We start from the raw sequence: 20,516 nt of genomic DNA on the forward strand, positions 1-20,516 counted from the left end.
ACTCTGTGTGCATAATTAACTAAGGAGACTGAACATCATTGTATTTTTTTCATTAGAAGTAACATTCAGATATTATTTAAGGATGTATCAAACCGTTATCCTCCCAGCCACTCTCCCCCTGCTAGCCACAGCTACAGTAGAGACAGTAAACATGACAGTGGAGTGGAGAGGCAGTGAGGTGTGCAGTGCAGTGCTCAATAGTAATTGCTATGCTGAACATGCAGTCCTGATGATTTCCACTCCAGCAGCAGCAGCATTGCCTTGGCCAGGGTGAACTGTTGGTTTCCCTGCTGTGCTGCATCCAAGCAGATCCACAGGCCTGCCCTGGTACTGGCTGTCTCAAGCACTGATGCTCACCCTATTCACTCACCCCCTCTCATTATCTCCACAAGCTTCATCATTGTGATACACAGTGTAGGCCCCAGAAAGAATATCAAATATTTTTCAGGCCTCCCGAGTGGCGCAGTGGTCTAAGGCACTGCATCACAGTGCTAGAGGCGTCACTACAGACCCAGGTTTGATCCCGGGCTGTATCACAACCGGCCGTGATCGGGAGTCCCATAGGGCGGTGCACAATTGGGTTAGGGGAGGGTTTGGCTGGGAGGACTTTACTTGGCTCATCGCGCTCTAGCAACTCCTTGTGGTGGTCTGGGCACCTGCAGGCTGACCTCGGTTGTCAGGTGAACAGTCTTTCCTCAGGCACATTGGTGCAGCTGACTTCCGGGTTAAATGGGCGGGTGTTAGAAGCACAGTTTGGTGGGTCATGTTTCAGAGGATGCATGACTCGATCTTTGCCTCCCGAGCCCGTTGGGGAGTTGCAACGATGAGACAAGATAGAAATTGGGGAGAATTTTTTTTAACATAAATATATATTTTTCAAATGAGCTAGCAACATTTTGTGGCCAGTAGTCTCTGAACTACACTCTACATTATTAGACTACATAAGAATTTTGCAAGTAGTTATTGGTTAGTAGTGAGGGTTTAACGTGGTTTAACTAGAAATCCTGGGTCACATTTGCCAAAAACCCATCTGGGATTGTATACTGCTCAAAAAAAGAAAGGGAACACAAACAACACAATGTAACTCCAAGTCAATCACACTTCTGTGAAATCAAACTGTCCACTTAGGAAGCAACACTGATTGACAATTTATTTCACATGCTGTTGTGCAAATGGAATAGACAACAGGTGGAAATGATTGGCAATAAGCAAGACACCCCCAATAAAGGAGTGGTTCTGCAGGTGGAGACCACAGACCACTTCTCAGTTCCTATGCTTCCTGGCTGATGTTTTGGTCACTTTTGAATGCTGGCGGTGCTTTCACTCTAGTGGTAGCATGAGACGGAGTCTACAACCCACACAAGTGGCTCAGGTAGTGCAGCTCATCCAGGATGGCACATCAATGTGAGCTGTGGCAAGAAGGTTTGCTGTGTCTGTCAGCGTAGTGTCCAGAGCATGGAGGCGCTACCAGGAGACAGGCCAGTACATCAGGAGACGTGGAGGAGGCCGTAAGAGGGCAACAACCCAGCAGCAGGACCGCTACCTCCGCCTTTGTGCAAGGAGGAGCAGGAGGAACACTGCCAGAGCCCTGCAAAATGACCTCCAGCAGGCCACAAATGTGCATGTGTATGCTCAAACGGTCATAAACAGACTCCATGAGGGTGGTATGAGGGCCCGACGTCCACAGGTGGGGGTTGTGCTTACAGCCCAACACCGTGCAGGACGTTTGGCATTTGCCAGAGAACACCAAGATTGGCAAATTCGCCACTGGCGCCCTGTGCTCTTCACAGATGAAAGCAGGTTCACACTGAGCACATGTGACAGACGTGACAGAGTCTGGAGACGCCGTGGAGAACATTCTGCTGCCTGCAACATCCTCCAGCATGACCGGTTTGGCGGTGGGTCAGTCATGGTGTGGGGTGGCATTTCTTTGGGGGGCCGCACAGCCCTCCATGTGCTCGCCAGAGGTAGCCTGACTGCCAATAGGTACCGAGATGAGATCCTCAGACCCCTTGTGAGACCATATGCTGGTGCGGTTGGCCCTGGGTTCCTCCTAATGCAAGACAATGCTAGACCTCATGTGGCTGGAGTGTGTCAGCAGTTCCTGCAAGAGGAAGGCATTGATGCTATGGACTGGCCCGCCCGTTCCCCAGACCTGAATCCAATTGAGCACATCTGGGACATCATGTCTCACTCCATCCACCAACGCCACGTTGCACCACAGACTGTCCAGGAGTTGGCAGATGCTTTAGTCCAGGTCTGGGAGGAGATCCCTCAGGAGACCATCCACCACCTCATCAGGAGCATGCCCAGGCGTTGTAGGGAGGTCATACAGGCACGTGGAGGCCACACACACTACTGAGCCTCATTTTGACTTGTTTTAAGGACATTACATCAAAGTTGGATCAGCCTGTAGTGTGGTTTTCCGCTTTAATTTTGAGTGTGAGTCCAAATCCAGACCTCCATGGGTTGATAAATTGGATTTCCATTGATTATTTTTGTGTGATTTTGTTGTCAGCACATTCAACTATGTAAAGAAAAAAGTATTTAATAAGATTATTTATTTCATTCAGATCTAGGATGTGTTGTTTAAGTGTTCTCTTTATTTTTTTGAGCAGTGTATAATACAGACCAGCCCTGTTTTGGATAGAATCACTTTACATCACAACTGAGCAGAAACAATGCATCAGTGGTTTCAGAATTGAGTGGGGCGTCATTGAGTGGGCTCTCTAAAATACCTTTTAAATAAACACCAGAACCATGATTCATCCAGATTAATTATACATTCAACAAAATACAGAGTGGTCATTTCCACCGGGATCTAGTCTAGTAGCACATCTCCTTTCTGTTGCCACCAGCCAGCTATGCTGCAGCCTCTCAGGCACCACACACTTCAAAGCCACACAACAGATTCAAGCTTAATTTCAGATTGCTTTATTTCATTTTGAATGAAAGGAGAGGAAAGTTTAGGGAAGACAGCGTTCTATTGGATGGACTGCATAAGAGACAAGTTCTAGCAGCGCATGTTCTACAGACAAACTCCACAACACGGCAGCGTGGTAAAATTACACGGCACAGAAAGACAAGGAAATCCCATAACATTACTAATAACAAAACACATAAATAACAGATTTATGAAATATCTACTCATGGGAATATATCAGCAGCTGAGAGGCAACAGAACTGGACTGCTGCTTTCAAAATGCATTGATGTTTATTTAAAGACAAAAAAGTGCTGAATTTATTTTTCTCCTGATCAGTCTAGTGTGTTTCTGAGGGGGTGGTGGGTGTGGCAGAGGGGGAAATAGGGCCCAGTGTGTTTGCCTCTGTTAACATACAATAAGTATTTTCTCCAGTGGCAGAAAAATAAATACTGCAACTTTTCACTCTAGAGATTTATTTCAACAGTGTTCCTCCAGAAAAATATTGATTCATGCAAACATTTCTGAAAAACACAACACACAGAGAGAGTAGAGTCTATTCCAAAATGAACTGTTGTGCATTTCTCCCAAATGCCTCATGTATTTCAGATTTACATGGTGGACATTATATCCAGTATCCCATCCTGTTTTCCAGCTTTTGAAATGTTTCCCTTTTAAAGGTAAGTCACACAAAATAAAACAAATAATTCAAGTCACATCCCAAACGTACTTGAGGACATGTAGGTAGCATCCCCATTGTCCCACTACATCGTCTGTGATCTTATGATGGAAGCCTATACAAATATAGCACGTCAAATACAATGGAACAATTCTTTTTTGCTATTTCAGCCCTAGATTTTGTTTTGAGAACAATATCAAATTATGCACATTTGTGCTACAGCAAAATTTCACTATACAACTATTTTTTTGCACATATTTTTCACTGGCACAATTACTGTACGAGCTGATTTCACAAATGTTTTCTTTATTAACCATGCAATTAAAAAAATGCTCATCCATTCATCCTTTGATGCTTTCATCTGACATCTGCATGTACAAATTTGCCAAACTAATGTATAAAATAAAAGACCAGTCAAGGAAATTCAATTTTTAGGATTCTGCCCTTTTACCTACAGTTAAAAGCTAAAAGATAAGAAATGAGTTATGGTACAACATGCCCACAGAACATTTAGGTTCAGCTGGAGGTTTTAAATGATCCCCAAAAGAGAGGTGTGTATATGGTGTGTATTGGCCATATACTATCATAGTCTTATAACAGTTTGTTTTACCCATATGGTATAATATATTATAAAGAGTATACCTGAGAAAACAAAATGAAACCACTTTATGCTTTACATAAAACATGGACATTTCGTCCTCATGTCACCATGACACAACAGTCAATAAACTAAAGTAAAACCATAGTAGCGTTAAGCTTCTAATGGTTATGTATACGGCAGGCTATCACATAAAGTCAGCATCGGTGTTCTTATCCATTACTGCATTACTGTCATGGTGTACCAGGCCTAGCAGGCATAGCACGCAGACAAGAGGAGGTGAACTAAACACTCTGACTGACATAATAATGTACTATAGCTACTGCTAAAGAGGTAATGGCCAACATCAACATAATCCATTTACATGAGATGAAAAGCAGTTCCATGGAATTATATGACATTGCTATGGGGGAAGGTCAAATGCAGTTTCCCTTTTCTTAAATGGCTGCTTAAATTGCACTAGCAGTAAAACATTGGCAAACGTAAAATATCAAAAAAGTCAAATTTCTAATGCTACTTTATAAAATAAATAGCAAAAATATATGTTCAGAAATCAAGGACTCAAATAAATAATATTAACAAAAACTACATTACATAAAGCTCATATACCCACAGAACATAAGGGTATACAATACAAACACACCATAGTACCATTGGTTCACATTGCACTCTGGTAAAAGTCACAATTAAACTCTCCAATTATCTTTTACTGATGCAATTACAGCAGATTCAAAATTGTTTAATTTCTTCCATTATTCCATGAGCCATTTATCAGAGTAATTTTTGCAGAGAAGTTGCTTGAACATATTGCTTTACGATAGGATCTGGTGAGCTCCAATACAATTTACCATGACATTATGTTGCTATTCTGTAAAAACTTGTTTTGTCCTTCACATGTTTGTTGTCTCTGTCCGATCTTGTTGTATATTTTAGTCTGAATATATCTACAGTACAATACATCAATAAATGCCTGCAGACGCCCACACATCTGTTCAGTAATCAGTACTGGTTGTGATTGTCTTTTGGCATTCCCTCAAAGTTAATCGTCAATAGGAATGTTTGTCAGAATCTATAGTGAAACAACCACCTCCTTCGAGCACCAAACATCATTTTTCCTCATCTTCCTTTCTCCCCAACCTGGTCTCAGAGCATTTCGTATTACTCTGTACATAAATCCGTGACACTCCATTTAGCATGATATGCTACGTTTCGTTTCGTATGGTATGAATAATTTTTGGATGTCCATCACCCATTTCGTATGATATATAACGAATTACATTTTGTATTATATATTACACATTTTCTAAACGTACAATATGTTACGAATTTGCAAAACGTACTATATGTTACAAACTTTAGCTAGCTGGCTAACGTTAGCTAGACTGGGGGTTATGGTTAGGGGTCAGGGTTAGCTAAAAGGGTTAAGGTTAGGGTTAGGGTTAGCTAACATGGTAAGTAGCTAAAAAGTAGTAAGTAGTTGAAAAGTTGCTAGAGTTGTCTGTGATGAGATTCAAATTTGCAACCTTTGGGTTGCTAGACATTCGAGTTATAGCCCGACCAACCAACCTACTTTCGTTTTTTGCCTTAAGTAACCATCTGTCTTATGTAACCATACAAAAAGTAACATATCATAATACTTTCAGTGTCGAGGATTTACATTTACTATGTTACTCTAGTCTATGAGACCAGGCTGTTCTCCCACCTCTTCCTTTAACCAGGAAGATCGTTCTCTGTTATTTGACCTTCGTATGTTAGTGTTTATACAGTGTGTGTATGTGTGTGCACATAGCCAATCTCTACACACAGATTTCAATGGGCGTGGCCACCAAGATGCGTCCGGCCCCTCCGTTGTCACGGGAGACACGTTCGTAGCTCCTGGTGGAGGAGGGGGAGCCGGTGGAGGAGTAGTGTCCGCCCATGGGCTCTATCAGGCTCTGCTGCTTTAGCCTGTCCACCAGCACATCCTCTTCAGATGACGACGAGCTGAGCTCCACCTGGGGCCCACTGCCCACTGACCCTCCTCCAGCAACGCTGCTGCTGCCCGGCTCATTGTCCAGCATCCAGTGGTGGTTGAAGTAGCTGAAAACCTCCTTAACGGAGCAGCGGCGCTCCTGCTCAATGGACAGGAGCCTGCGGAACATGCGCAGCCCCTCGTCTGTGAAGCGCCGCCACTGAGAGGGCACCGTGCCCGTCCGGCGCCGCTGCCAATGCACAAACTCCTGGTAGAAGGCGTCCGATGGCAGGGCCTTCTCCCAGGGGAAGTTGCCGGTGAGCATGCAGAAGAGGAGGACACCGAAGGCCCACACGTCAGTACTGTAGTCCACGCAGAAGCCCTCGTGCTGCGAGGCGTCGCACAACTCCGGTGCCGTGTACGGGATGGTTCCGCTGACACGCTTCACTGGGGAGCCGGCACGCCGCGTCATGCCGAAGTCTGACAGCTTGACCTTACGGCACTCTTTGTCAAAGATGAGGATGTTCTCAGGCTTGATGTCCCGGTGGACTAGCTTCTTACAGTGCAGGTAGTCCAGGGCGATGGCCACCTGGTGCACACAACGCTTAGCCACCGTCTCTGGAAGACCCACCTAAACAGAGACGAGTACACACTGAGGTCAAACAATCCACCAGCAAGTAAAAGATTTAAGCCGTCCATGAGAATGTGTGTTTGGCCATAAGCCAAGGATTTTATGTAACTCTCCACAGTACATGTTGACTAGGGGTTATCAGGTATTACATTAGTTATAGAAAATCACTTTCTATAAATAGTCTTCAATGGATGACGGGTGGTTAGATAATGACTTGGATTATGTTGCTATCTGAGCTTTTTCTAAAAATAGATATACAGTACCAATATCTCACATGAATTTTACACATGAACATTTATTATGTGAAATCTGTACATTATCCTTCAGCTGGAAATAAAATAGCTTTTATGTTATTCATATTTCAGACATTATGTTGAGAGCCTTCTATTGTAACAGCAGATGAATACATCTCTGTTCATCTCACCTGAGGGGGAATGATGTCGAAGAGGTCTCCTGCCAGGGCATACTCCTGAGCGAAGACGTAGTAGTCGTCTGTCTCAAAGGCAATGCCAAACATGTTGATGATAAAGGGGCAGGGAGACAGGTAGAGAGAGATGCTGTACTCCCTTAAGAAGCTCTTCAGTTTGGTTGTTTTCTTCCTCAAGAACTTCAGAGCCATCTTAGTGCCTAGAATATAACGTACAGTACTGGATGAGAAATGTTCTGTGAGTTCTATGAGACAGCTGCACCAAATTTAGGCTTGTAAATAAATTAAACTGATATTAATTACAAAACCTGTCTGGGATTAATTCAATTTAGTGAGGTTACAGGATTTCATCCAAGACCACATTTTTTTTCGCTGAGGGGGATTTATAAATATTCCAAAGCCTCTGTCAGAATAGTTTAGTCACAACACCATCCTCTTTACCTACAGAGAGGAGGGGATGGGGCTGCATGGGCACTTCAGCTTTGATGCAGTGGATTTGGCAGTAAATTGAAAGTGATTACATACAAAAGTGTTGCAGTAAACACGTACTGAAATAGAGCCAGTAAGTGCAACACTAATAAAATTAGAGCCAATGATTGGGAGGGGGAGCTGCTTTTCCTTTGCCTGTCTGTAAATCCTTGTGATTCATATACACTCAGTATAAAAAACATTAAGAACACCTTTCCATGTCAGACTGACCAGGTGAATCCAGGTGAAAGCTATGATCCCTTATTGATGTCACTTGTTAAATCCACTTCAATCAGTGTAGATGAAATGGAGGAGACAGGTTAAAAGTCTTGAGACAATTGAAGACATGGATTGTGTGCCATTCATAGGGTGAATGGGCAAGACAAAAGATTTAAGTTCTTTTGAATGGGGTATGGTAGTAGGTGCCAGGCGCACCGGTTTGTGTCAAGAACTGCAATGCTGCTGGGTTTTTTCCACCCTCAACAGTTTCCTGGGTGTATCAATAATGGTCCACCACCCAAAGGACATCCAGCCAACTTGACACAACTGTGGGAAGCATTGGAGTCAACATGGGCCAGCATCTCTGTGGAACGCTTTCGACACCTTGTAGAGTCCATGCCCCAATGAAATGAGGCTGTTCTGAGGGTAAAAAGGGGGGGGGCAACTCAATATTAGGAAGGTGTTCCTTATGTTTAGCGCAGAGCAATCTGGAAGGAAATGTCTCAGAACCTCATACCAGCCACAGCCTATTTCCCCAAATGACAGGAAAACAGAAATTAGCAGAGGAAATATGGGAAGGGGACAAGGTCAAGACTGGGAGATGGAAAATTGCCAGATTGAAATGCCTCAATGTCTGTCTCTCCCTGGTGCCACAGTGGCTCTGTGAGCTCAGGGGAAAAGAGAAGCTTCTCCAATAGCACCACCTCAGCTCTGGTCAGAGCATAAAGTAGTGAGCATGCAGACGTGACGCTTGGCATTCAGGTAAAAAAAACCAAAAAAACTTTTCTCGTTGTCATTTTGGGGTATTGTGTGTAGATTGATGAGGATTTGTATTTATTTAATCCTTTTTAGAATAAGGCTGTAACATAACAACATGTATACTTCCGAATCCACTGTATATTTTGGGGTTTTCATAAAAGTCCTCTTGGGTCTCTAACCTCACCTGCACACATCTTTACTGTACCTTGTTTTTTTAATGTCACTGTTTGTCTTTCACTTGTCTTTTTTGTGTGTGAATAAATTAAACTAAAACTACACCAAATGATATGATCGTTGATATGGTAAGAACAGAATGTTGGTAAAAACGGAATGTTGAACTATTAAAATCAATAGAGAAAATTGTATTGGGAAAATATTTGCACTGCAAATACAAGATAACTAATATTGTCTCTCTATAGTCGTTACAAAAGTGAACACTAAATATTAATTGAACATACTGTACATTTTGAAGAGGTTTAGATGGATATTCACTCACAGAGAAATTGTGAATATTAATTATAACTAAATCAGATTAGAAAGTGAAGAACTGTTTTGATAGCTTGCTTCAAAATGATTTGATCTCCTAATATACATTTTTGCTGAATTGTGGTAATCCCACATGATGACTGATATGCAATAAATTATTCCAGAACTACAGGTCTACATTCAAGCTAATATCCACCTGTATGATGGATTGAGTGAGCATTATCAAAGCTATCATCAAACTATAAAATAAAGATTGGTCTCCCCTATGAATCATGCTAATCTGAGATTATACTCATACCCAAATTTACAGCCACCCTAATTCCCAGAGTTTTGATAGAGTAGCAAATTGGCCTGCCTCACTAAAACCCAATTACACAGCAGCATGATTTAGAAGTCATCATATAAATACTATTCAACACATCTCTGACGGCAAGAAATCTTTTCATTATTTATGTCCTGAGCTGATAGCGTCAAATGTTTGAATCGGGGAATGTAATATGATGGCAGCGTGGGATCCGAGAGCTGGGTAAATACTTAATTTTTTACCTTTACTTAACTAGGCAAGTCAGTTAAGAACAAAATCTTATTTACAATGACGGCCTACACCGGCCACACCCAGACGACGCTGGGCCAGTTGTGCATCGCCCTATGGGACTCCCAATCACGGCCGGTTGTGATACAGCCTGGATGTAAGTGTTTTTGTACATGATTTAGGTCTAATGACAACCCAGTGATAGTGGTTTTGGATACTTCCAGATGGTGTGTCCTTTCACTGCTTTATAAAAGAGCTGAGGACAAACTGTGCACTTTGGTGGCTTGTGTATGTCATTATTCCTCTAGATGTAGGAGGGTCAATTGCTCCCCCCCCCACACACACACACACACACACACTTCTGAGTTGGTTAAACAAGACTGTAAAGTGGACTGAGCAGATGGTTGACATTTTGGCTTGCATTTTATGTCACAAAGGTTGAAAAGATTTGCTAAAATAGGTCATTTTGATAAGCAATCTGGATGGGGTTTGTGCTTCACTGCTATTCCGAAACTAGGGACGCCGCATTCCCTATAATTATGGTCCACAAATTCATTCTTTAAAGAGTGGAGCGATCTAAATACTTCAAAGATGTGTAAGATTACTGTGACCATGGAAAGAAAACATGTAAAAAAAATACATTGGAGATGGAATCTGGAGTGAATCTAAATGTTCTGATTGTAAACACATAAAACCCCAGAAAAAATATGATTTGGTTGTTTTCACATCAGCAAGCAATGTTTCTGTTTTGTTGCGCTCTGTTGATGGTGTGTCTGGAATAGACCAACCAACATGAATATAACACATTGGTGATTGTCAACGGCACAGGTAGCTTGCATCAGAGACAAACTCACCTCTGATTTTGTGGATGACCAAGTCCACTTTCCCATAGGTACCCTTACCCAGCTCTCTGATGACCTCATAGTACTTGCTGATGTCTAGCTTCTCCAGGTTCTGGGCAGCAATGAGCTGCAGCTCCTCCAGGATGTCGATGGAGGCGCGGGACCCAGACCCGTGGGACCCATGGGGAGAGGAGCTCATTCTGCCTGGGAGAGATGCCTGGAGCACAGGGATCTGGTGACTGCTGTTGTTCCTAAAGAAGTTAACAGGAGGAGCAGGAAGGAATGCAAGGTTAAAGAGAGATAGGCACGTAGCCTATACAATGAAAATGGTGGATACACCAATGGCTTTTGTGTCTCACCTCTCTCTACACACAGAGAGAGACACACCTCGCTTATCGACAACATCAAAGACACTGAGTGTTTTGTATCCGAGACAAATAAGCTCTTATGTAACCATTGCATCCTGCGTTAAACACAGATCTACTTTCCGCTGTGTGAAGCCCCTTTCAAGTGACCGAGATCACAGGCCTGTTTCCACCCAGAAAACAGTGCTGGGGAACACACAACCACTGCAGAGGAAAGAACAGAGACAGCTAATTCCCTTTCCACTTCACTAATCAGTCACTCACACTCTGGATTCAGATCATTTGGCTATGCTTCTTCTGTTACTCTTCTGTGCCCTCCAAATCTTTGTTTCAAAATGTCTCCTGTTAGAGTTCTGTGAGATCCATAAAACCTTTAGTCTAGGTCTGAGCCTCAAATTACTCAGAGCACCAACTCAACATTCACTTGCATGGCAAAGGAGAGACAGCGACATCAGTGGTTCATTCTTGACAGACACTTTCATTATCTTGCCTGCTGGTGAAATGTTGTCAGCTCAGCTCATTGCAGATCTGTTTCAGTTGGCCGGCTGATCCAAGACCATGTAACGACAAGCCAAGAAACACTCATTTTCAATATCCTTTCTTTCATCACCCAGGGCAGACAACTCTCTGAATGACTGAATGAACTTCACGGCCCTGATGGTACAGCAGAATTGTGCCATCTCTCATTAATGAAGATAAGAATGTGTTGAATGAGACAGGATGCGAGAGACATCCTGTGGATAGTCCATCTGTGTATGCCTCAGGGACGGCTCCACAGTGTGTGTGTGTGTGTGTGTGTGTGTGTGTGTGTGTGTGTGTGTGTGTGTGTGTGTGCGTGCGTGCGTGCGTGCGTGCGTGCGTGCGTGCGTGCGTGCGTGCGTGCGTGTACTTATTTTTCTGTGAGTTTAGCATTGTACATGTGTGACAATTCACTGAGGGGGCTGTTTCAACAGGGGAGCCAGCTGGCTGTCCATCAGAGCAGTACTATGACTACTAGCAGCAGTCCAGTCAGCATCCCACTGACAAGGTTATTAAAACACACAACAGCCTAGGCAGCCCAGTCCCGTTTCTCTTCTACATATGAAGATAAACCAGCGCCACAAACACACAGACCCTCACACACACACACACACACACACACACACTTTTGCATGGTTTGTGTCATATCAAAGAGCCTGGAGATGAAAGGAGAGTCAAACAGTGGTAATTAAGCTCTGCTCCTCTGCTGCAGCCCTGACTCAGCCCCACAGCAGCCACCAGGGCCGCTCCCTCGCCGCTCCCCGTCCCCGCTTCCTGCCCCCAGTCCCCGTCCCCGGAATATTCATGCCACCGCTATTCCCAGGAGGACCTCTGGAAGCACCAAGCTCTGTTTGTCACACAGATAGAGCACTGTGACCACCGTGCCATGTTTCTCCTCAATGGGATTCAGCTCATCTGTATTCAAAGCACAGACGGAGCACAGTTTGACTGGTGTACCTTGAGTCACAGCCCTCATCCCCACCCCTCCTCCTTCTGTATCCCCATGTGACACTGCTCTTTGCATAACACACTGGAGAAAAGGTGGTCGATGAGGATTGGTGACTGGAGGGCCCAAAGGGCAGTACTGCAGGTGGGGGAGGGGCTGGGTAGTACTGCAGATGGGGGAGGGGCTGGGCAGTGCAGTGAGAGGCCTGGACACTGAGGACCTTTTTGTCGCCTTGCTGCAGCTCACAGCTCATAGAGGGCAGACAGGCAGGCAGGCAGGCTGTAGTTAATTGCTGGCGATGCCAGGAATATTGATTGAATTACAGTCTGGGTGCTATGTGACTATAGCTAGGAAACGTGAAAACCCGCACAAAGTGCTGAGCAATGGTCATCTGCCTCCTGCTCTCCACACTCACACACGTGCACACAGACACATTTACACTCACACAAACACACCTCACACACAACAGAAAGAGCAGCACAGCAAGAGCTGCCTTGGCCAGCTGATCAATGCTGCCTGCCAAGGTCCATTCTTGAGTATTTACACCTAATAATAATGTCTAATGTCTAATCAATAGATCTGGGAGTAAAGAGGTAATCCACCTACAAAATGTTACCATCACTGTAATATGAGCCGGAGTGATTCATTTGTAGATATGCAATGTAAACTGTGAATCTCAAGCTTTGTTAGCAAGATTTGATGTGATTAAGTACGATTTTCTAGAGGGAAAACAACAATGTAAATGATTGATTAACATGTCAAAATCTACACAAATCAAGAGACTGAGCTGTGAACTGAAATGGGATCACAGTTTTGTGATTTATTCTTCATGGCCCTGCCTGTCTCCCACAGTTACGATGTGGATGATTGCCGCCCAGTCCATGATTAAATGAGGAGTCTGGCACTCTTATAAACGTGTCCCATGTCCTCTGTAACACACTTCCACTGCCTTGTCTTACTTAGCCATTTAGATTCAAATGGAAATTGTGACATGGTCTTTGATGCTGTAAAACGTATTCATCCATGGATGCAACACAGCATCTATCTACAGTTGATTGTGTGTGCATAGCATGTTCTCTGTGTTGTTGTTCAGTGCAGTAGGTATTCCAACAAAGGTATAACAGTTACTTAGAGAAGTCCAACTACAGCTTTACTGGACTGAAGGCTGTTGATGCAGTGAGATTGCAATTTGAGTTCTGCTGGTCTGGTAGATAGTTCAATTACCTGGGCCATTGACCATGTTGGCAGGCTGTTGGAGTACGTCCTAAACCCAAACAGAACATCCAGCCAATGTACTGTTTTCTTTGTTTAACTGAGTAGTGGGGGCCATTCTCCTCTATTTGCTGTAAATGTTTGAACAAATCTAACAGCCCATTTTACCATCTTCAAAAAAGTACATTGTCCAACATTTCCAAACAGCTAGGGGATGTGAATATAGTTTTGTGTGTTTGTATAGTACCAGAACTAATGTGCAGAACAGGTCAGCCTGTGTGGAGGGTGCTTTAGTAGTCATGACTCATAACACTTATGAATAATACGGGTCAACATGGTTTATTTGGTGTTGTAACAGAGAGCAATTTAGACCAAAAGATAGAACAGTGCAGAACAGTGCAGAAGTCCTTCTCCTGGGGTCTGTCCACTAGTAAAATAGGCTATATCCCAAGGACTAGGTGAACTGGGTGCCACTGTTGTTTCCTCTCACAGTCAAGGAGAAATGCTAGACAGACTGGCACCTTGATGCCCTTAGCATATTATTGTCAAATACAAACAGGTGAGTGCCAGTAAGACAACACCCACAATGCCCCCAAACCAGCAGCTCTCAAATCACAAAGCTCACAATTTGAATGATATAACAGTACATCTAGAATGAAGTTTGCGTCGTAAGAGAGGGATGGGTTTCTGTTGTCTCTCACAAACCATTAAAAATCACCAGAGGGGTTTCTCCAACCTCCACCAACAGCAAAGTCAACTGTTTTCACTCACATTGCTTACATAACACTGTCTGTCTGAGAGGAAAGCAATCCAACCTGCTGCTCTGGGTAATGCTGAGTATCTGAATATGATCCCCATTACATCTACAGTATGGTCAGAGAGGGACACTTCATAAAGAATATAGTTTGCATATGCTCTGAATGCTATAGCTGTTTCTCATCTCACACTGCTGTATGGCCAGTGTGAGATGAAGCTGACAAAGGCAACGGGTAGAATAGATATCCTCTGAATGCTCTGGCTAAGTGACCACAAAACACACAAGTCTTTGGATCACATGTCCCAGCACAGACAAAGCATAGACGCTATTATCGTCAGACGCTATTATCTACAGCGTCTGACGAGAACAATGACATGTTGTGTCTACAAGTAGCATGGAGGATTCATATGGAACTTTACTGTAGGTGTTAAGAATAGAAAAATAATTTGTGTAAAAGGTAAATGTGTGTGTGTGTGTGTGTGTGTGTGTGTGTGTGTGTGTGTGTGTGTGTGTGTGTGTGTGTGTGTGTGTGTGTGTGTGTGTGTGTGTGTGTGTGTGTGTGTGTGTGTGTGAACAGACAAGGCACCGAGGAGAGGAGCATAGGAACATCCATACCAATACACAAGAGTTTACAATGACAGATGTAGCACTTGAGCGCATCATATATATTTCAAATGGCCTTCTACACAGGTATTTATTAACATACATAAATATCACTGCAATTCATTGGAAGGCTATTTCACTATGATGCTATCAAGCCAAATAGCTTCAGCCATAGGCTATCATACCCATTGTCCTTCTACTGTTTACTATACTGGTCTCAGGCTACATGTTACGATGCCGTAGATGTATTAAATAATAGGTTACAGTAAGACAATGATGCACAACAAATAACCATTTGAGAGATGTAAGCACACAATTTAAACCACATAGCTAATTCTAAACCATGTTTTAAAGCACATCGACTTGCTTGTAAACATGTCATTATGGGATGAAAACAGACCAGCAGGAATAATGAATGTGTGAAACATTATGCAAAATCAATAAGCAGGTCTATAAAATCCAAATAAAAGCACTGATAAATTGATTGAAATTGTTATGATCCAACCAACAATGATGATTCATTGTTATCAATGTCTCTTACCTTTCAGATTGCGCTGCATGCAATAGCTGGTGCTGTCATTCCGTTCAGCAGAAACTTTAATTGTATAGCAGGATAAACCGTTACAGGACTGGTCTGATTTCCTGTGCAAAATCGTGTCTCTGAATAGTGCAGATTCAACGCTTTGTTGCCAATATGCACAGCGGCGCACAATAATATCACCTTGCTGGTGCTTCTGTCTGCCTCGTCAATACCTCTGTCAGCCTGACTTGCCCTATTGTCTCTGTCGGCCTACGGCTGCTAGATGCAACTACCGCCAGGCAGCGAGGCTGCATTAACGCCAGCCCTCCGCAGCGACTGTCCAATCGGAGAGCAGAGCGAAGCAGCAGCGGCGCGACATAACGGAGGGAGGGGGTCTTGTGTCTCCATACAGATACCCAACATTCTCTCTCTTTGCGCAATGGGAATAAACGACAAGTAAAAAACGAGTGGAACAGATATAATGTAATGTATTTGAGTATTATTTGACCCAGGACGTTTAAATCGCCTACAAATGTGTGTGGAACAGGTGTTGGCATCGGCAGGTGTCAAAATCAAATCAAATTGTATTTGTCACATGCGCTGAATACAACTGGTGTATACTTTACCATGAATTGCTTGCTTATGAGCCCTTCCCAACGATGCAGAGTTAAAAAATAATATAGAAAATAGAAACACAAGAAGAATCAACTAAAATACATGAGAATGGCCATAGTGTTTCTAGTTTGTGGGTCATGGAAGCAGCAGTCATGTTCAAATATAGAAGAACATTGTAGCTTTTTCCTTTCTGAATATACAATGATTAAATGCATTTTACAGACTGATAGAATGTGCAGAGAGTGGGTACATATGTACATGAAGGCAGGGTAAAAGTGACTCGGCATCAGGATATGGACAGATGGACAAGTGATTGACAGGTCAGGAGTTTGGACATAGGCTTTTGAAATTATGCCAATTATGGATGCTTTAGTGCAGCTGTCACGACTTCCACCAAAGTCGGCTCCTCTCCTTGTTCGGGCGGCGTTCGGCGGTCGACGTCACTGGTTTTATAGCCATCGCCGCTTTGTCTTGTTCCCTGCACACCTGGTTTTCATTCCCCAATCACACTACATGTATTTATTCCTCTGTTCCCCCTCATGTCTTTGTGTGAGATTGTTTCGTGTTACGTGTCATGTTTGCCACGCTATTTCTGGTGTGCGTTTATTCCGTGTTTTATTATCACGAGGTATGTTTATTTGTTTGTACTTTATTATTGTGACTGTTTGCGTGTTTTTGCACTTTGGCATATTGGCTGAAGGTTTTGACGCAGTGGCGTCCGTCTGTTGGTTTCTCCTGCCTAAATAAAGTGTGTGCCTGTTCACAACTCTCTGCTCTCCTGCACCTGACTCCGCTCCCAGTACACACACCATTGGCAGCAGCAGTCAAAATGGTACTGAAAGCAGGCCTATTACATTCTAGACCACCATGTCCCATGGGATAAAGAGTAGCCAAAGCATGCCATTTGAATTGTCATTGGCAAGTCCTGAATCAGAACAAGGCATGCATTTAGATTGTCAAACTTACTCAAGGAATGAATAAGTGAGTCAAGGATATTATTTACATAACAAATGTAATGGAAATTCACAGACAGGCAGGTCAAGCAAGGTTGACCCATAGCAGGTCCATGTCAGAGGCAACCTTGCCAGACAAGTGATCATGAGTGTGGAGTGGGAGTTGCCTATAGTGGTGGTCTCAGAGAAGATGTCTCAGAGAGTTTGATTCTGGGTCACAGCAGAATTCTACAATGGCAAGGCAGTAAAGTATTCTCACATACAGATTACAGTGTACTGCTGACAGTGATCTGCACTGGCAGCTCTTTCCATCCTCAGTGGTTCTTCGTTACATTGAACCAGTGTAAAGCTGTGACTACTTGGAGTGAGCCAGAGACTAGAGTCTGAGAGTAGGCCACTTCATTGCTGAATAGGCTAGTTCAGAATGTCCATTTTTGCATTGAATCACGTTCTCACAATCAGCATTTACCATTATTAGTAAATTGCAACTTGCTGGCACGTGAGGGTGGAGAATTGGTGTGCTGTTCATTTGTAGATAGCAATGCATGCATATTTCAAACTATTGTGACAGGTTGGCAATTGCATCCACTCACATTTCTTTTTCTCAAATGCACCAAATCAGACTGTGAATGTGACCAGAGTACTGGAGACCATGTGCCAGAGGCAACGGCATTAATTTGTTATATTTCTATGAGTATCCATTTATAAATGGACACAGAGGACAGGCTACTCACTACGTGGCTTATTAGAATCCCTTTCCGCTGCACTTCTAACCGGATTGCCTCCAGAACATTTTGGTTTGGTCTGATTCATTCTCATCTGAGCGGGTCCAGACACAAGACCTGCGTCACAGCAGTGGATTGGTATTCTGCTGGTAACAGGGTTTGCCTCAAGTGAAAGACGGGATGATTTCTCCAACTGGCAGTCTGGCATAGCGGGACAGTTGTTAACAGGCCCATTAGACATGCACACGTCAGCAACAGAAAACATCATTGATTTATTTGGAGGCATGGGCTTGAATTATTATTTGTGTCATAACATAGAGAGAGAGAACGAGAGAGAACGAGAGAGAGAGTGTGTGTGTGTGTGTTGGGTGGGGTTGGGGGTGAAGGGGGGGGGGGTGAAAGGGGGGGGTGAAGGGGGAATTACTTTCCATTGTGGCACACTGGTCTCTGAACATCAGAGAGCACTCATGACATAAACATGCAAATGAAATGTGATGAATGGAAATAAATTATATGACACAATAGTAGTGTTGACAGTCTGAATGTTCTCTCCATCGATTAGTATAAAGGTCTCATTTTCTCCTCGGGCCCTCATCATGACAGTACAAAAACCCTCTCTGTGTCCCTCTGTGCAACACAAACAACTAAGTTATTGAGCTGTAAAACATACAAATGTGTTTTGGGTTCAAAATTCTGGTGGAAAATGTTCCAATGTTGTGGCAGACGGCTGCTGAAATATACATGTTTTCCTGAGCACCGTTAATTATATGGCTGTTGGCTGATTATCATGGCTCCCTGTTTAAATGCATTGTTTGATCAATTCCCCTGGAGCTGGAATAATGAGGTCCCAGGGTTCTGCTGTAGAAAGCAGAGCAGAGAGAGAGAGCGAGAGAGAGAGCGAGAGCGAGAGCGAGAGCGAGAGAGAGAGAGAGAGAGAGAGAGAGAGAGAGAGAGAGAGAGAGAGAAACAAACAAACACCTGCAGCAGTGGCACAACCTCGGCACCAGCCTTCTATAAGTCTCACACACAAACACATAATGGCACACTAGCACACACCTGCTCACACTAGCTCACACTAGTTTACACGATCTCACACTAGCTTACAGTAGGTCACACGATCTCGCACGATCTCACACTAGCTCACACTAGCTCACACCAACTTACACGATCTCACACCAACTTACACGATCTCACACCAGCTCACAACAGCTCACACAATCTCACATAATCTCACACTAGCTCACAGTAGCTCACACTAGGTCACACGATCTCACACGATCTCACACTAGCTCACACTCATCCACACATGCGATCTCAAATGCAAAAACATAGGCATTCTCATAGGATATGAAAGTTGGACCAGGGAGAAAATGTAATCTAGATATAGAGATGCATCCCGTATCCTCTCATCCATTCCATTTCATTTGGACTGATTTGCATGCCAGACAGACGCTGGCTGCTGTTATTCAGTGTGACTGACTGACATTGACTAGGTTTATTAGAGAGCCAGGCCGTCAAACAGCTGGGGCCCCTTCTTTGAAGGTTACTGTGGCAATCTCCCAGAGTGCTCCACACCCGACATGACATCCCCCTGGGCTGCAGCCCAGTGTCCTAATCTCTACCTCCCTCACTCCCTCGCTCATTGCCTCCTAAACAACAACACCACTCAGACCTAGTGTACACTGCCCTTCCTCCTGCATCTCTGCTCTGTACAGCCATTTCCTCTGAGATAGCCAGGCCTCATTTCTCTGAGCTGATGTTAATCTGTTGTTGTGTTTTCTGAACACTGTGTTACTCTTTCAGGGCTTTGGAAATGAGCAGAGGAAGATTGATGCGGTTATGTAATTAGGCCCTCTCAAATGGAGAGTTTGCATGGCAAGGGGAATTATTCAGGGACATCGACTATGTCAAATCAAATCACATTTTATTTGTCACATGCTTTGAAGACAACAGGTGTAGAATAACAGCAAAATGTTTATTTACAGGTCCTTTTCTAATAATGCAGAGTTAAAGATAAGATACAACATTTTATAAAAAATTGAAATAGGGACACAAGGAATAAATACACAGTGAAAAACGAATACAAATGATGAGTAAATAAACACTGCTATATACAGGGAGTAGAAAATAACATGGCTATATACAGGGAGTAGAAAATAACATGGCTATATACAGGGAGTAGAAAATAACATGGCTATATACAGGGAGTAGACAATAACATGGCTATATACAGGGAGTAGAAAATAACATGGCTATATACAGGGAGTAGAAAATAACATGGCTATATACAGGGAGTAGAAAATAACATGGCTATATACAGGGAGTAGAAAATAACATGGCTATATACAGGGAGTAGAAAATAACATGGCTATATACAGGGAGTAGAAAATAACATGGCTATATACAGGGAGTAGAAAATAACATGGCTATATACAGGGAGTAGAAAATAACATGGCTATATACAGGGAGTAGAAAATAACATGGCTATATACAGGGAGTAGAAAATAACATGGCTATATACAGGGAGTAGAAAATAACATGGCTATATACAGGGAGTACCAGTACAGAGTCGACGTGCAGGGGTACAAGGTTATTGAGGTAGCTATGTACTGTACATATAGGTAGGCGTAAAGTGACTAGGCAACAGGATAGATAATAGACAGTAGCAGCAGTGTATGTGGTGAGTGTGTGTGTGTGTGTGTGTGTGTGTGTGTGTGTGTGTGTGTGTGTGCGTGTGCGTGTGGTGTCAGTATGCATGTATGTGCATGTTATGTGTGTGTGGGCGTAT

General features: G+C 43.3%; 1 protein-coding gene across 2 annotated transcripts; it reads right to left on the reverse strand.

The window, feature by feature from the left end:
- Positions 1–2,918: 2,918 nt before the first annotated feature.
- Positions 2,919–15,734, reverse strand: LOC106601460 (serine/threonine-protein kinase SBK1). Of its 2 annotated transcripts, none has more exons than XM_014193680.2 (4): positions 15,457–15,734; positions 10,574–10,764; positions 7,205–7,407; positions 2,919–6,780 (listed from the first exon to the last, which is right to left on the reverse strand). In XM_014193680.2, the coding sequence occupies exons 2-4, from the start codon at positions 10,710–10,712 to the stop codon at positions 5,995–5,997; spliced, it is 1,128 nt and encodes a 375-aa protein (XP_014049155.1). In that variant the 5' UTR covers positions 10,713–10,764; positions 15,457–15,734; the 3' UTR covers positions 2,919–5,994. The 2 variants fall into 2 exon arrangements, with proteins under 2 accessions (XP_014049155.1, XP_014049154.1); XM_014193679.2 differs by having other exon boundaries at positions 10,526–10,764; positions 15,457–15,732.
- Positions 15,735–20,516: the final 4,782 nt, after the last annotated feature.

Source organism: Salmo salar, chromosome ssa03, assembly GCF_905237065.1.
Source record: "Salmo salar chromosome ssa03, Ssal_v3.1, whole genome shotgun sequence".
NCBI classification, from domain to species: Eukaryota; Metazoa; Chordata; class Actinopteri; order Salmoniformes; family Salmonidae; genus Salmo; species Salmo salar.

Excerpts from the sequence above, each read along its gene's own strand:
- LOC106601460 (XM_014193679.2), bottom strand. The coding sequence starts at position 10,712 with ATGAGCTCCTCTCCCCATGGGTCCCACGGGTCTGGGTCCCGCGCCTCC. Across the intron at positions 7,408-10,525 it reads GGTCATCCACAAAATCAGAG|GCACTAAGATGGCTCTGAAG; the intron begins GTGAGTTTGTCT and ends GTTATATTCTAG. Across the intron at positions 6,781-7,204 it reads TCGACATCATTCCCCCTCAG|GTGGGTCTTCCAGAGACGGT; the intron begins GTGAGATGAACA and ends GTCTCTGTTTAG.